At 38.6% G+C, this 18,156-nt stretch overlaps 1 protein-coding gene across 1 annotated transcript in view; it reads right to left on the bottom strand.

Annotated features, from left to right (window-relative positions):
• Positions 1 to 189: 189 nt before the first annotated feature.
• Positions 190 to 18,156, bottom strand: part of LOC122083478 (isoprenylcysteine alpha-carbonyl methylesterase ICME-like) — a 37,311-nt gene continuing 19,344 nt past the window's right edge. Inside the window, exons 5-11 of the mRNA XM_042651312.1 lie at positions 16,372 to 16,446; positions 12,765 to 12,866; positions 12,552 to 12,692; positions 9,732 to 9,797; positions 9,480 to 9,623; positions 2,524 to 2,614; positions 190 to 2,030 (exon numbers count right to left, since the gene is read on the bottom strand). Of these exons, the coding sequence (XP_042507246.1) occupies positions 1,869 to 2,030; positions 2,524 to 2,614; positions 9,480 to 9,623; positions 9,732 to 9,797; positions 12,552 to 12,692; positions 12,765 to 12,866; positions 16,372 to 16,446 (781 nt within the window). The 3' untranslated portion in view covers positions 190 to 1,868. The remainder of the gene's footprint in view (positions 2,031 to 2,523; positions 2,615 to 9,479; positions 9,624 to 9,731; positions 9,798 to 12,551; positions 12,693 to 12,764; positions 12,867 to 16,371; positions 16,447 to 18,156) is intronic.

Raw genomic sequence — 18,156 nt, 5'->3', positions numbered from 1 at the left:
TTTTTTTTTTTTAGCCTGGTTAAGTATTACTTTAATTTATGGTCTCTTGAATGACTACTTAGAGACAAAGATGGTTGATTGTCAAACTTTCTTGACTGACTACTTGCAGACAAAAATAATCTAATAAAGTCAAACATTTACAAACACAAACAAAAGAAGAAAGTATAATAGAATGAAGAGACAAGAGTGTACACAAGCTATTTAGAGTGGTTCGGATTCTCGATCATACATCCTCTACCCGAGTTCACCAAGTTAAATATTCAGATTCCATTATAGGGATTTCTTTCCAGGAATAGAGCCTTACACGCAAACCACTCGGAATTTTCAAAGTTCAAAAATGAAATCATGAAATTGAAGAAGACGACATAGGTCAACATATTAGCTTGGGGATTACTAATTGGTTCCTCTACTCAAAGAATTTATGTTGAAAGTGTTGAGGCAAAGGATGCCACGAGTACAATCTATGATTTTTAATAGTTTTTATTTTTAATTTACATTTTATTTGTGTGTGAAAAAGCTATTATGCTCTTCCAAGTGCTTTAATGAGTATACATGTTCCAAGCATTGTGATGCATGTTTTTGAGCTACTCAAGAGTCTGTCATAGAGTGGTGGAGCACGAACTTGAAACGAACTTGTAGATAAAGTCAAGCCATCCATCAAAGGAATCTCTCTCCAGGTCTTCTCTCTGAGTTGTTTTATGGATTCTTCTTTTGTTTCTCTCTCCCAACTTCTACATCTAAGCCATGAAATGGGGAAAGCTGGGGTTATTCCCCATAGTTTCTCTACTGGTTTTGGGTCGTAGAACAATTGAAAATGCATATCTGGACTTTGAAGTTCGTTGCCTATACATAGAAAACCTTTGGAGCTAGATTTATACTTTTAACATGGTTTCTCCACTTCTTAATCTTCTTTTTTCTTTTTTCTTCCTTGTCCCCTACCTACAATTCCTTGATTGTAGGTTCAAGAGAAAGCAAAGTTCAGTACATTTGTGGACATTAGATGTTCAATGCGTTGCCTCTTAAGGCATTATACTTTTCAGAATATCTTTTACTCCACATTTTACATCTTGAAAACAAACAGTGAAATATGTCAACGTGTGAAAATTTACATATACAAATTTTCAATGTCATATAAAATTTACATGTGAAAATTTTGATGTGAATCTTAATGAATTAAGAAATGATTGAGGTTGACAATGTGAAACCCCTGGATGATGCCAGGAAAATGAAACTGCCACAGAATGGAGGACGGTTCTCTTTATCTAGATACTCCTCTGGTGGCGAGGAAAAAAGAACCATTTGGAATAAGGCTGTTTATCGTGTCCGTCCTAAGTTTGGCCTTTGGGAGATACCCTTGTTGTCTCATGCCCGTAGAGCTGTTCTTATTAAGTCTGTCTTAAGTTATATTCATAAGTATTGGATGTCTTGTAATCAATCAATTGGACTCTGATCAATGTTAGGTTTTGAAATGGATTAAAAGATGAAGGTAGGGGGTGGTCGTTTGTTTCTTTGGAGATGATGTATTGTCCCAAATCTTTAGGTGGTTACAGTTTAAGTAGTGGCTAGTCATAATAAAGCTCTTAGTCAAGTTAGCTTGGAGATTGTTATCCCAACTCCTAACCACAGAACTAGGGGTCCCGGGTAATTAAAGCTAGATATTATCCTTGTACCTCTGATTTTTTTTTTTTTTAAAGAAGACATGTAAGTTTTGATGTGATTAAATTTCCAAAAGCATGGCTAGTAAGATTTTTTTTAATTTTTTTAATATTACATTCATGAGCACAATATTCAATATTTTTCTGCAATGGAAAGGCGGCAACACAATCATGAAAAACCATAAGGCAAACCAATCTCCAAAGCCAAATTACCTAGAAAGGGCTGATTTTCCTAGCCAACTTCAACATGAACTCCGGCACAAGACGTTTCCTAGGAGGTGCAATTGTATCTTTGGCGAGGGCCTCTTCATCACCTGCATGAATGACAGCAACTATATCCTCAAGGAGATCATCCTTACCACCTCTCATGGGATCCTGCTTAAGCAAAAAAGATAAGAATGCTCAAATGCCAATATTTCAAAGTTGTCATAAGAAGATAATAGCCATTAACGGTTTTCACAACGAATGGATAATAATAAGCATCTTGTTACTCCATTTTTCTTGGTAGTGGCACAGTTGCCATATTAAAGGGATAAGGTTAGTAGGAGGTCTTCCGATCTGTAGGAAGTTCTATGCTTTGGCGTCTTTATAATACACTTTGTTGCTAATTAAATTTTTCCCCTATACAAATTCCCATCATCTCCATTCCACCTTCACTATCCCAGGTAAGAATTCAGCTTTGCAAAGTCTCCTCAATGGCCCACCCATTTCCACAACACCCCACCCCTCCAAACATGACATTTATTTAAATTGAAAAGAAATCCGCTTACTTAAAGCAACCCACTTGTTAATTTTTTCCACCAGGGAAGATGACAACTAAAACCTAACTCATCACATTTAGGAAGGCCAGAATTTCATTGAACCTCACCTGAAGAAACAAATCTGTGTGTGTTTTTCCTTCATATAGTATTAGTTCAGCTTTAGCTCCAACTTTTCGGAGAGTATCTGCAAACGTCTTACTGCATAAAAGAACATGCTAGTATCAGCAAATTGCATTTGACCATCTCAGAGAGGCAAGATATACCACAAAATTTGGACGAAATTAAATGCCCTTCCATCCAGAAATCCCCTTACTCATAGAAGATTTCTATTTATACTTAAAACTCCTGGAATCTACAATAAATATTGTCACTTAGGATACATTACCAAAAGTAAAAACCACTTGGCTTTTGCAAAAATGTTATTCTGCGTATGGTTATGCAGTGCACTGCAGGATACAAAAAATAGACTGGAGGACATCCAGACGTTAACAGCCTATTATTAACTCTTCTCAACATGTATCTTTATCACCTCTATGCAACTTGTACCCAAATCCCTCCCCTCTCTTGTAACATAACAGGTCATGTTACAAGGAACGCCTCTGACTATTTCTAGTATTCCCATCTTTAGATAACTAACCATTGGTTTATTGGTGCAATCCTGGTTTGAAGTCCTTCCTTGGGATCGTTAATGGTCCCAAATGACGTTGCAGAAAACTCAAATCAAGGGCTTAGTACAAAACAGTAAATATTCCTATTTTATAACAGAGTGACAACTTGGTAAATATATGAAATCTTATATGATTACTATATAAAGAAATAAGAGGATATAATTGGTATTACGATTTAAAGGGGGTGGGGTAGACTTGGAATAAACTCAAGACAGGGATAAAGAAGAATAAGGGAAGATGGGGAGGAGTAATTATGGAAAGAGGAATAAAATAAAGAAGCAACATATTGTGGAAGGAGTAGAAGAAGCCATCTTCAACCTCTCAACAGCAAAGAGATGGGTGGTGATGCGGATCCGGAATTCCGAAACTGGAATCGAATCACTTAGGGGCCCACCCAATCACCAAATAACTCAACCCAAGAATAGAGTGACAGAATTGTAAATATTTTATAATCTTATAATAGGGTGGCAGGCTTGTAAACAAAGGGAATCTTAAAAGGGTAAGTGGAAGTTAAAGCAAGTGATGGGATATGAAGGGAAACATGAATTATTGTGAAGGGATAAACTAGGAAGCAAAGTTAAAGCAAAGGTTGGGAGGTAATAAGGGGGAGAAGTAAGGGTATGTTGGAAACTACGAGGAATAAACTAAAGCAACAAAAGAATCTTGGGGAGAAACTAGGTCTTCAACTTCGAGACTCAAAGCCACCTATGAAGCCAAAAACCAGCGCTAATGAAAGGACTTTGCGAGGGTCATAGCTCTTTCCTTTATGATCGATTCAGCCCACGAATTAAAACGGAGGATCACCATAATATGTTCTATCGAATCCAGCAATAATAATCGCAGACCTCAAGGGCACAAAGAGTAATTAACTTCTGCAAATCAGATCTGGGCGGTAGCTTCAGGCAGCCTGAGTCGCAAGTCTTGTTCCTCAGAATAGGAAACTCAATAGGAGCCAAGATACTAGGCTTCAGGTCGTATATGGAGTGCTTCCTTCGATCAAAGCTTAGGCCCAAACAGATCACACACAAAAGAGATCAAAGCACTTGAGTAGGGCTACAACTATTGCCAGAAACAAGGTAGCAGCTAGGTGTAACAAACAGAAATAAAGACAAGAAGGAAGAAGATGGAGTCGAAGAAGAAAGGGAAGGGAATAACAGAACAGAGAATTTCAGAGAGGGAGTACAAGAGATTCGCAGCTCACAGCAGCCATGGTTTCACCCAAAACATTCATTCAATTTAAATCAATTCAAGTCTCATTGTTGGGTACAATAACTCTATTTAAAGACTGAAAAAATAACCTACTTTCCCATTCTAAAACTAAAACAAATATTGCATCTAATCTAAAATAGAAATAAAATCTCACTCAAATAAGAATAAAATTTGACCACCAAACTAAGTTCTAACTCTATAAAGGAAAGAAATAGAGAATTCAACGAAATTCAAAAGTAGCCCTAAATCCAACGTGTAACTGCATCAGGTGGAGGTTGAACTTTCCTTCAATGGAGGTTTCTCACTGAACATTAACCCTTTCAATCTGATGTTTTAGGCAAATACTTGCAACACCTTGGGCTCTTAAAAATGACCAACATCAGGTCTAGAAGGTAAATATTCCTTACTTTGTAAGAAAGTGGAAACTTGGTAAATATATGGAATTTTAAATGATTACTTAGGTATAAGGAAAGAAGAGGATAGAATTGGTATTACAGTTTTTTTCTTGGATGAATTAATTTTTTTTTTTGGATGAATAAAGGTATTACAATTTAAAGAGGAGTAGACTTGGAAGAAAGTAAATATAAGGGATAAAGAAAGAATAAGGGAAGAAGGGTAGGGTTAATTTGGAAAGAGGAATAAAATAAAGAAGAAACATGATGGAGAGGGAGAAGAAGCCATCTACCTCTCAACAGCATAGAGAAGGGCAGAGGTTGAGCCTGATTTCAATGGAGGATTCTCACTCAACATAAAACCCTTTCAATCTGATTTTTTAGGCAAAGACTTGCAATCTTGGGCTCTTAAAAAAGACCAACATCAGGTTGAAGATCAAGTGAAAGGAGTACGAATACCTTCTGCAAATACTGCATGACAGTAGAACAGGGTTCAGATCTGAGTTCAGTTTGAAACTCTCCATTCAGGTGACCTTCCTGCCTCTGCTTGTCCAGGATGAATCACCCTGGATAGGTAAGCAAATCATCCAATCTCAGGGAAACGGAATGAAGTGTGAGTGAGCTGAATATTTTCTGCAAATATTTCTTGACAGTAGAACAGGGATCAGATCTGAGATTCAAAACTCTCCGTTTAGGTGACCCTTCCGGCCTCTGGTTGTACAGGATGAATCACCCGGTGATTGGTTAGTAAACACTCCAATCTCAGGGAGAAGGATTTTATTGTAATGAATTCAGACTGAGTATCAATCAGAAACAGGGTAGCAACTTGCTGGTTCTTCAGTCCAGTGCTTGTGACAGTTAAAAAAAGAGAGAGGGAGAATTGATTGGGAAGAAGAGGAAGAAAATAGCAGCAGCAAAGATGTCGCAAGGGAAGGGAGAAGTAATCGATTGATTGGGAGGGGAGAGAGAAGAAAACGATGGCCAGCAGGTCCATGCCACACCACAGCAACTTAACACCAAGGATTTCCTTTAAGACCTAGGCAATTATGCATACTAACATACCTGCATACATATGGCAATCATTTTAAATCTAAATCACTTCATTATCATAACGAGATGTCAACCTAGTAACATAACTACAAGTGTTGGATTGCCAAACTCATATCAATACCAACAGACATACACACCTTCCTTCCCAAAAAATCTAACAGAGGTAAGGATTTAAGTATCCAAGTTTAGAGGTTTAACCATTGTCACCCTATCTTCAAGCTAACAGGTCAAATGCAAACCAATGGTGTGCAATTTATTTCAGGAGTATGATTTCAATAAAAAAAAATCTTGGTTTCAATAAAATCACTTATATAGTAGTGTTCTAATCAATTTTATTTTGGAAAGTTGAAGTTCTACTGGCAAAAGAAACTCTAGTCGTAGTGATTTCATCATCGTTTGGTGACTAAACAACCTGCAATTTAGGATCGAAACCAGATTTCCACACAAACAGTTTTCTATCGAAACTTACGAATTTTTTTGGGTCAAATATTAATTTTTAATGTCGTTTATTGCAATGGGATTAGTGAAAAAAAAACCTGAATGATTGCATCAAATTATTTATTTATTTATTTTCAATGATATGTGCATTTAACATAGAACTAGGATTGGCAAGGCCAACCTAATCAACTGCAGGATACTTATCAAAGAACACCCAAAATCACGACAACAAAGTAGATCAACAGATATCAAACAAGAACTGATCTCAGCACAAGAAATCGGAGTATCGATATCAAACATGGACTTAAAATTATTACCATATGTATCCAACCTGATCCAAAACTGTAGGAGCTCATCAGGTCTGTCCTCCAATCTTCTTACATTTACTAGTCTGGTATCTTCGCCCTCCCCAAAGTCAGCATAAAGGCTATTGAGTCCCTCTTCTGCTCCTTCCTCTGGAAAGATGCAGAAGTGACCAAATTTCTCCACCCCACCTCCTGGTCCTCCGTTTGCCTCCCTAAAGCTGAGGGAGGTCTTGGTCTTTGAAGGATTAAGGATGTCAACTCTACTGGTATTCTCAAGCTAATCTGGAAGTTGGCTTCCAAATAGAATAGCATTTGGGTAACCTAGGCCTACTGTACCCTTCTCCGTAAATACTCCTTGTGGACCACCCCTACCCCTCCAGATTCCTCCTGGGTCTGGCGCAATATCCTTCTGGAAAGTCCTCTCGCCATTTTGAAAATATCCATTGCATGATTGGAAATGGTCTCTCCACCTCTCTTTGGCTTGACAACTGGCATCCTAGTGGCATCCTCCTCTCTAAAGTGGGGCACAGATTTGTTTACGCCACTAGTCTTGCAAAAGACACTCCTCTCTCCATCATCTCAAATGGAGCTTGGTCCCCCTCTTCCAGCCTCACCTCCCTGTCCTCCATTTGGTCCTTGCTCCCCACTCCCCTCCTCTCCTGGGGAGGACAAAGTTATTTGGACCCCTTCCTCCTCTTGGAATTTCTCCTCCTCATCTGCTGGCACCTAATGAGAACTAATAGCACCACTTCTCCTTGACACATCCCTCGTCATAGCTTTACTGTTTGGAGATTCCTCTCCAATTGTCTACCCACTCAATCCTTCCTTATTCATCATCACATCCGCATCTCCCCTGCTTGCTGCGTTTGTTGGAATGGCTCAACCATCTCTTTTTTCTACTATTGTTTTCCCTCCATCTGGAGAAGAGTCCTAGCCTAGTGCTGGCCATCCAGAAGAACCCCCTCTCGTCAGAGAATGGATTTGGATTGACATGACCTATACAGGGAAGTCGATCTGTGACACTGCAGGAAAGTTAGTTTTTGGAGCGACTATTAACCATATTTGGATGGAGTGCAATCTTTGTAGATGGACCTCCAACTCTCAGTCTTTCGACAAGATTTGGAATGCCATCTACTTTGAGGTCTCCTCCAAACTTGCCCTCATTCCTCCCCTCCCTACACAACTCCCCTAGGAACAATCTCATTGGTTCTTCTTGGGGTTTACCTTCCCCTACTTTGATTCCTCCCTCCCCCAGCCCTTTGGGGATGTAGCATCTTTTGATGGATTTTTATTTTCTTTTCCTCTTTCCCTTCAGGGCTGTATATCCCCCCCCCCATTTTTCTTCTTTCTCACTTGGTAATGAATTTCTTACTCACCAAAAAAAAAAAAAAAAAAAGTCAAAGAAATCAGGGGACAACAGAACTCTCTATCAATTTCCGAATCAGATCTGAAATCTGGGTAGATTTCACTACAGGACAACCCAGATTTACTACAGGACAAAATTCAGGAGATTTTGAATAACTCTAGATTTGATTGTCAGATTCAGCCCAAACTAGGATCTGGTTTCAGCCTAGTGAAGGGGATGGTTCAACCAAAATTTCAGCCACTGGAGATGGCTGGAAGTGTTTCAGGCAGCAGGGGAAACAAATACGAAATTAAGGATTTCCTCGGTAGAACCGAGAGAGGTCCAGATTCAGTTACCTGTGATAGATTGAGGTTGAAATTGCAGGTCTTAAACACCTTAAATAGCAAAGAAGAAGAAGATAATAAAGTAGAAAAGGACTTTTTGGGCTTCCCACCGCAAAGAGTCATCTGGATCAAACACAAGACAAATCTCCATGGAAAAGGCAGCAGCAACTCCAACAATTATTTTCTTTAAAATCGTTAAGCCATGAGAGCCTCCTTGCTTTGTCTTAATAGTGATAATGGGGAAGGGAATACAGCCTAGCAACTAGAAGGTTCCAAAATAAGAAAAAACCCCCACAATTGATTGCCTATTACATAAGTTTCTAAAAACTGAAAATAAAAACAAACTAAAAAAGGAAACTAATGACTTGACTCAACTAATAACTTAACTCCTAAGAAATAACAAAGACTAATAGCTTAAATTGAACCCAACTAAAAGCAAACTAATGTAAAAGGAAACAAACTAGTTAGTCTCGTATGCAACCTTAAAGCCACTAGTTTAGGACCATAAAAATGGCCTATTACACTCAAAACACATGGGACCAAAAGCCTAACATGTATGGATCCCAACCATGGACTTATTCCTAATAAAACAAGCCTATTTCGGTGATGAATCTGCATCAGCATCTTAAACCCTAAATCTTTCCCCAAACAGAAAATGCCATTTTTTTTGTGTACCAGTACATGTAAGAAGTCCTTTAGAAATAATCAATTGAATGCACGTATCGCATTGTAGTATGTTCTCGTCTAAATGTAAGAGAATGCTACTCTACTGGCACATGTACACACCAGCGAGCAAGCCAATGGGAGGGCACGCAGGAGCATCTTCGGTACGGGAGCAGCATTGTCTTTCGGCACCTACTGTGTCTAGGCGTAGAAACATAGCGTTCTTTCTTCCAATATATATATATATATATATATAGCATTTTATGCTTCACAACTTGCATGTATCCTAAGCATTTCCATGCAAATCTTTAGTTTATCTTGGCATCTCTCTGATATGAAATGATCTCTCTTAAAATCACTTTTCCAATACAATAGCCAATATTGATACTTTAAACATTGTTTATAACCATTGAAAAGAAGAAACAAATCTTTAGTTTATCTTGCATCTCTCCGATATGAAATGATCTCTCTTAAAATCACTTTTCCAATACAATAGCCAATATTGATACTTTAAACATTGTTTATAACCATTGAAAAGAAGAAAAAATTAATTGTACGCACTGTATAATGATTCTAAAACCTTAAATACCATTGACATTAAACATTGGTTTATAACCATTGAAAAGATCCACTTAGAGGAGACACAAACCTGGCATCCGAAGGAATGGAATAATCTCCAGTTCCATGGAATAGGACAATAAGAGGCAGGTGAGAAACTGTGTTTCTAATGCTTGGGTCTTGTACCATTACTTCAGGCGATACTCTTTGTAAAGATTCATCTCCTTCCATTATACTGTGATGACGCTTCAACATATCAGTTTGTCAGGGTTAGGGATGAGAGGCAAGAATGACTAACAAAAACATAGAACTCAATTGATAGCAGAATAGAAAAGGTGGGCACCTGAGAAAGATGGAACGGTACAGACCTCGTCTATGGAAGTGGTCCACTAAGTTGGATAAATTGTACCTGTAAAAAAATGTTTGAAAGGCAAGTTTGTATTTATATCTATGCGCAAATTGCATCCAGAAAAATGAATAAGAACATTGTTTACAAGCTATTAAGATTCAGAGAAACAGAAAAAGTGCACGTATTACATTGTAAATAAAAACATATATCTAGGGCTTTATGGGTTTGTTAGAACATGCCATGCTTGTTTCATTAATTAAAGACAGTATTCGCTTAGAAGATACTACATTGAGAAATAATATAAACCAAATAATTGGTTCAACGTTTGTTCGTGAGCATGAAGAAGAGGGCATATTCTTTTTCTAATCACAGATTCCATTTCAAGTTCTCTAGGCTCTTAAAATTTACAATTCGGAAAACCATGCTTGTTTCATTAATTAAAGACAGTATTCGCTTAGAAGATACTACATTGAGAAATAATATAAACCAAATAATTGGTTCAACGTTTGTTCGTGAGCATGAAGAAGAGGGCATATTCTTTTTCTAATCACAGATTCCATTTCAAGTTCTCTAGGCTCTTAAAATTTACAATTCGGAAAACCATGCTTGTTTCATTAATTAAAGACAGTATTCGCTTAGAAGATACTACATTGAGAAATAATATAAACCAAATAATTGGTTCAACGTTTGTTCGTGAGCATGAAGAAGAGGGCATATTCTTTTTCTAATCACAGATTCCATTTCAAGTTCTCTAGGCTCTTAAAATTTACAATTCGGAAAACAACCTTAATTTCTCTGTTGGATAGTAAATGCCTCTTAGTTATTAGCTACCTTCTGATTGTTCTTTGGTTTTATCAGTAAAACCATGTCAATTAATTTCAAATTTCAATGTTTTAAACCCTAAGAACCTTAATTCGCCAATCTCTAGGAACCCTAGTCTTTTCTCAACGAAGTTCTGATCCTCAGAACCCTTATCTAACTCAATTCAGTTGACACAGTACCAGTAACTGAGAAGAAAAGACCATCCCAGTACGCTCAATCCATGCTCTAGAACCACCCTGAAGCACGATTTTTTTTTTTTTTGTTTTATGAGAGCCAATAAATTCATTAACAAGGAGGAAGAATATAAAAGGAGAAGCGGGGGGAGCCAAGAGAATCAAGCCCTCAACGGAGAGGACAACAAGGGGCTAGCCAACTAAAAGAAGGGATACATCATGAGGGGGGAATATGGTTGAGGAGGGAAGACCCCAGGAAGCAACAATGAGCCTATTCCTTGGGGTGTCACTAACCAGGCGGTGGCGGAGGCAGTTAAGCTTGGAGGACACATAATAGTAGATGCCTTTCCAAATCTTACCGTAAGATTGGGAGTTGGAAGTTGGAAGTCCATCTACGCAAATGCGCTCCATCTAGATGTGGCTAATCGAGGCACCGAAAGTGAGCTTCCCAACTGTATCGCAAATAGAAGACCCTCCAAACGTCATGTCTATCCAAATCCACTCCTGAGAAAAGGTGAAGATAGGCCGGCGGGAAGGCCAACAGGAGCTGAGTACCTTCTTCCAGACAAAGGAAGCCAGGGACAAGAGAAAAATAGATGGTCAACATCTTTAGAACCATTCCAGCAGAGATAGTAGGAGGAGGGGACTTGGATGTGCCGGTAAATGAGGAAAGAATGGGTAGGAATGCAGTTGGTGATAGCTTGCCAGACTATGAAACTATAGCGAGGGATGTGACCTTTGAACCTGGGGGTGTTTCGCCATGGCTCGATGGGGCCTTTAGAATGGATAAAATCCAAGGCAGAGGCAAAAGTAAGTAATCCACGGGGGAGGGGAGCCAGAGGACTTTGTCCCTTCCACGATGTCCCAGAGGGATAGGATGGAGGGAGGACCAGAGATCAGCCAAAAGGGGGGGGGGGGAGGAGGAGATCAACCAAAGGCAGACATAATGGTAACAACCTTTGCAAATCTACTCAAGCCATAAGAGCATATCGATCAAAGGGGGATTAGGGAGCGCAAGATGCCAGAGGGGTGCCAAGGGTCTAACCAAAGGGAGGTAGAGCCATCTCCAATAGAATAGGAAATCGCACCAAGGGCTAAAGGCCTAGCACAAAGGATTTTGCACCAAATCCAGGAGGCATCAGAAGGAGGGGCCACAATCCAGAGAGAGTCCCTCTTGAAAAGATAGGAGTAGACCCACGAGACCCAGACTGTTATGCTTTGAGACATTTTTCCAGATGAGCTTTAAGATACCAACAGAATTGACATCTTGAATTGTCTCAAACCAAAAGTTGAGTTTCTTTAGAACCGCTAGTTTTTCAGTTCTATTTCTTGAAACCATAGAATGCATTGTTTCTGCTTGCCCATTTATTTTTTGTTCCTCAGGATTTAACATTTGATTGCTTTATTCATGGAGAAAATAAAGATCACTTTAATCATCCTAGGTTACAAAACAACTGCCTGCTTTTAACCCACTAGTGATAAATGTAGCAGCAGCCCATAGAAAAATTTTAATAAAGCGGTACATTGGCATGGAGGACAGGAGGAGGAGAGGTTTCAAGCCCTTTAGTCCAAGATGTGCCACATACATTATGCGCATGCAAAATGCAGGACCCAACATTCAACAGATCTCACCTAGGGGACTTTCTATAACACATCAACCAGAGTACAATGATAATAATAGTTTAACGGCTAGACTCATCCATTCAGAAACAAAATTTTGCGAATGGTTCAAAACAGGGGATGGACAATTTGCAGAAGTACCAGTGAAGAAAGGCTCAAAAGAACTACAAACTACAAAGAGATCATTGATTAAAATTACCCTCCAGATATACCAAAATAAGCATTTATCTGCGAAACACTCCAAGAAACGGTTTCTTTTTCCCCAGATTCTTTGACTGCCTGATCCAAGAGAGCACAAGCAGCAATATGTGCACCGGCTGATTGTCCCATTAAGTAGATCCTACATAAGCAAGTACAAATAAAATAATGCGCTTGTAAATGTACTGCAACATAAAATCAAGAAAATCTTTACCTGTTAGGATCACCTCCAAATTCAGCAATCTTGTTGCAGACAAATGATATTCCTTGAGAAGCATCTTTCACCATGTCACTGATGGTACCCTGAGGAAAATTTCTGCATATGTATATAAATGATATGAGCACATAGCAATTCTGCAAAATTTGAAGTATCCTATGTTGATAATGGGACAAATATATTATACACCAATCACCAAGGAAGACAGTCCACTGAAAGCATATTTATTTATTATATTCTCAAACAAATCTCTGATATAATTGAAAGGATGCATGGAAGACTACCTCTATACTCCAAGTACTTAATGCTTGCTGGCATTAATTAACACAAGATATTTTGGTCCTACCTCCTATATTTCAGGTATTCTATATTGCACCAAACTATGATTTGTAGGATACTTCAGATGATGCAATCCGGGGTTCAGAACCCTGGTTCGGATTGCTTACGAGCCCAACCAAGGAAAAAATAGCCAACTGATGAAAGAAAATAGCAATTTTGAATTACTTCGGGAGTGGCAGAATTGCAAATAAGCAGAATATTAGACAGGTTGTTTGGTAGGTAAATAAGGGCAGGGATACAGACGAGATTACCAATTCATGATAATACACTAGGCATTAACATGAATAAAAGGATAGGGACAGAGTTTAGGATAAGAGAAAGGGGTGTTTTGGGAAAGAAAGGAATATGGTGAACTAGACTCAACCTCACAATACCCACGAGAAAATCCAGAGGAAAGGCAAAAACCAAACCATGTTTTGAGTGGAAAACTCATTTTTTAAGCGTTCGATCAACCAGAAAATTTAAGGGAAGATTGCTAACTCCAAGGCCTACAGGAATCAATCAATAAACACCCAAATAACCAGTCCCAAAATAGGCTTCAATTTTCTGAATCTGAACCTGCTGGTAGAACAGGATAGGAGAAATTAGTATCCGTCCCAGAGGTGACAACAAAGAATAGGTCACATGCCTACTGTGCTTTCTATGATCATCTATGCAATAATTCAATCTGTCTTTCAAGAGAAGGTTGTAAATCTGAATCTCTCATAACAGGAGAGGATTTCAGGAGTGAGATTCGAAGGCCAGAATCACCCTAGGGAGGACTGCTATTGCTCCAAATCTCAGGCCAAAAAACAGAACTAATTTGATGGGTTTGTGAATTCATTTCAGTCCCAACATTATCGCCCAAAAGTAGAAGGTGAACAGTAACAAAATAAAGAGTAGAGGACAAGAAGAACGAAAGAAAGAAATAGGTATTCATTAGGAAGAAATCAGAGCTGAGTAGAGAAGATCAGAAAGAGAAGACCTGTAGCAGGAAACCTACTTGAGTTGCACAGAGAAGAAACCAGTCATGCACAGCAACATGCGCTCCTTGAATATTTCAATTTCATTCAATTTAGTCTCAACCACGATGGAGTGCATCAATATATAAGAAAAATTAATAATATATATATATATATATATAGAAATAAAAACTTCTAACGCGACTCTAAAACTGAAACTGAAAGAAACTCTCCTATTCTATCTAACTCACATATGATAAAGCAAAATAAAAAAGCAAATTACATTGTTAACCATAAACAAATAAACAAAATCCCTACGTACCCCTGTTGGCCCAATCGTGTGTAACTGCATCAACTCTCTTGTTCTTAAAAGAACTCGACTCCCCATCGAGTTAGAACTTGGGTCCAGCCCTTATAGTTATCTCGATGCAGAGGTGGCACTTATCTCGGGGAAGATAGTCGGAGTAGTGGGGAGGAGAGATTGACTCTTAGTTGGAGGAGAAGAAAACTATTGCCTTCAAGGCAATATCTATCAATGCGTGAGGCAACATCAGAAATGTTCACCCTCCTTGTTTCACCTTGATGATGTTCCACGCACCATCATAGAGACTACCAGCCTTTCAGTGCCAAAGTCGTCCTAAGAGAACATCACAATGTGCTAGGGAGTAGGGACTGACTAGAAAAGGCACCTAGCATTAAAGCGGCCCAGAATGTAAATTAATTCGCAGACTGCATCAGCCTCTTCTCTAGCATTAGGCCCAAAACCTCACAAATAAATTTTTAGAAAAGCTGCTTTTGCAGGAGGTTAATCGCTTGAACTAAATTTATGGAAATGAGGCTGGCTTCCACTCCTATGTCAACAATTTTTATGTATGCACTGCCTTCAAATCCTCAGTACCTTCTGTCGGGAATGGGGAGCCTTCTCTACTAGTCCATTGGAAAATGAAGTATAGAATAGCTGAATTAGCTTCAACCTAATTATCATTACCATGATCAGTGTCATCATCTGGAACAAGATGAAAACCCTTGTAACACTCCATGTCATTCTTGCATCCATATTTGCCAACAACGTCTCCCATGGTCAGAGGACGGGTTTTATTGGAACACTTGTCGCCAAAATGACCTTTCTCACCACGATTGCAACAGACAATATTTCTTTAACCACTCACTACCTTTGGAGATCTTTGGCTCAATCTTCCATTCCTCACTCTCGGGTGTAGACTTGCAAGCTGAAGAGGTCTTCATAATTTCCTTCAAATGACTATACTTTTCTTCGATGGTCTTAGATATGCAACTGCTACATCAACTTATCCGCAGTCCCCGTTGGCATTCATGCACAGCATCATAGACTATGTGCTTACAAGCTTAGTGAAGCTCACACCACGTGTATGTTCTTTTTTCTTTGGACGATGCAGCAGGTATGGTTATACCTATGAGTAGCAACACTTCCTCCTCCAAGGCCGGGTATGGTGTAGACTGGTCGATTCCAGAGGCCGAGGAGCATGACGGAGACTGCATGCGATGACTATGCCTACCGAGCACCATGATCGAGGGAATCTGTTGTCTATTGTCACTTTTTGCATTTTTGGATGATTATACTTGTGAAATACTGTGATTTGTCTTGACATTTAATTGATGAGATAAACTGAGTTCTGTAATATGATATCACATTAGAATTCCTCCAATACAAGAATCATGGTTACTATTTTATCTTTTCCATTGCATCTGACTTGGTGGTTCTTGCTATGGTTGTGAGTGTAAGGTCACTGCATCTGACTTAGTGGTTCTTGTTATGGCTTGTGAGTGTAAGGTACTGCTTCTGAGATCCTGGCAGGTCCAGGAGGATGATGGTAAGCATCCTAGTCATATTCTGGTTTCCTAAGGAATGGGGTTTGACAATTTGTAAATTATATCAAGATAGATAGGATTCAGTTAAAGCCGAAGGAAGTGGGGGAAATTTTCATATGCCTTTGCTATTCAATTCATATCATTCAGACAAGCAATGAATAAAAATATAAAAGCATAGCATCATGATCATGTTGCATGACATTAATGATAGAAATGAAATATAAATTGCCATAAAGGAAAAGTAGGGATCCAACCCTTTTCTTTTTTAATAAGTTTGACTCCAACAATGTTCTAATTACAGTGATATACTGATATCATTTGTAGTATTAGAGATTTCTTGAAGATAAGTGATTAAACTTGAAGCTATGTCCTTTCTATAACAGAGAACATGTACAAGTCATAAGCACCAAGTGTGCCCAGATGGTATGTACTATGTGGCCTACAGCATGGTGCTGCTAAAAATAAGATAAGATTACCTGTAATCTATGCATGCCACTATGATGTCTCTTTCTGCTAACTGTTTCCCTAAAAGGGAACCCCATGCTTTGTACCTACACCAACAAAGCATACAATAACTTAACCAGGAAAAGTAAACAGCTTCAGAAGATGCAAGGAATAATAACAGCAATTATCGCATAATATCTCCTCTGCTTGATATCTATTATGATATGAATCTTTTCCGGGTCTTAGATTGAACAGTTTTTGCCCAAAAATTTCTCATTTGCTTTTTGCCGATGATACATTTGTTTTTTGCAGGGCTACTAGAGATGATCTTCTCACTATTAAAGCTGTTTTAGGATTGTTTCAGGATTTATCAGGGCAAGAAATAAATTTTGATACAAGTGTTTTCCTTAGTAAAGGAACTATGGAACTCCTCAAGTCTTTAGGGACTTTGTGTTTACCACACTAGGAATCTTTGATATTCCTTCCTCTTCCCTTACTTGGGCACCCCACTTATCTTGGTTTAGTAAGAAACTAAGGCCCTTTACCTTGGTTGATCGTGTTAAAGGTCGATTATCTGGTTGGAATATTCCTTTTTTTCCCCCTGAAGCTGGGAGAGGTGTTTGATTTAATCTATTTTCAGTTTATTCCCACTCATCTTATGTTCTCCTTTCTTTTTCCAGCTCAAATTTGTCGAGAATAGATTCCATCTGTTTTGCCTTCTGGTGTGGTAAGGATCCTGGTTCCAAAAAATTCATGCCCATATTCTGAGATTTTATTGTGTCATCCTAAAAAGTTTGCCGGTTTAGGTTTCTGCTCAAGTTCTGTACATAATAAGGCTCTTATAGCTAAACTTGCTTGGTGATTAGTTTCTTCCCCTTCTGCCATTTGAGGGCAGATACTTAAAAATCTCTATTTCCGGAAGGTCTCCTTACTTGATGGCATGCTCATTTTAAGACTGGTTCTGTTGTGTGGAATAATATCTGTGGAAAATTTTACCAATTTTGCGGTCTACTCATTGTTGGAAAGTGGGCAATAGAGCTAATTTTTCTATCTGTTCGGATCCATGGATCCCTTCTTTACCTGCTTTTACCCTTCCACCATCCACTATTTGTCAACCCTCCTATATGAAGGTTAGTGAGTTACTAATTAACTGCTCTTGGTATATAAATCTACAAGCTGCCATCTTTCCTCTCAGGATTGCCAGAAAGACTCAAAATATCCAGAATGATTTTCTTACTGCTCTTGACACAATTTATTCACCACTTTCTAGGACTGGTTTTGTTAATACTAAACTTGTTGCTTTTATTTCTAGGCATGATAATATTTCTGGTCCTTGTTCTCGTTTCACAAATGTCTGGAATTCTTATGGAAACTTCATTTACATCTTAAGTTTAAACTGTTTCCTTGGAATTCTTATGGAAACTTCATTAACATCCTAATTTTAAATAGTTTCCCTGGAAGGCATTAGTGGGAGGCTTGATTACTAATCTAAAATTGCGAGATTTACTAACGTTGATCCTACTTGTTCTTTTTGTCATGAAGTCTGTGAGACATTGGCATGTTCTTTTGTCCTATAAATTCTCTTAGATGATTTGGTTTGCAGGGCACTTAAGTCTGCGTACGGAGATTTGCATGCTCCTTCCCTCCTAAATCTTTTCCATATTTTTTTTTATCTAACAACTCCATTACCAAAACAGACAAGTGCTCCTATCCCTCCCGATGCCTCTTGGGTTTGGCGCAAAATCCTTCAGGCTAGGCCTCTTGCCATGGAGAAGATCCACTGTAAGATCGGTAATGGTCTCTCCACCACCCTTTGG

Source organism: Macadamia integrifolia, chromosome 1 (genome assembly GCF_013358625.1).
Source record: "Macadamia integrifolia cultivar HAES 741 chromosome 1, SCU_Mint_v3, whole genome shotgun sequence".
Lineage (NCBI taxonomy): Eukaryota > Viridiplantae > Streptophyta > Magnoliopsida > Proteales > Proteaceae > Macadamia > Macadamia integrifolia.
The sequence above is the reverse complement of the archived record's forward strand: the minus strand, read 5'-3'. Positions and strand labels throughout refer to the sequence as shown.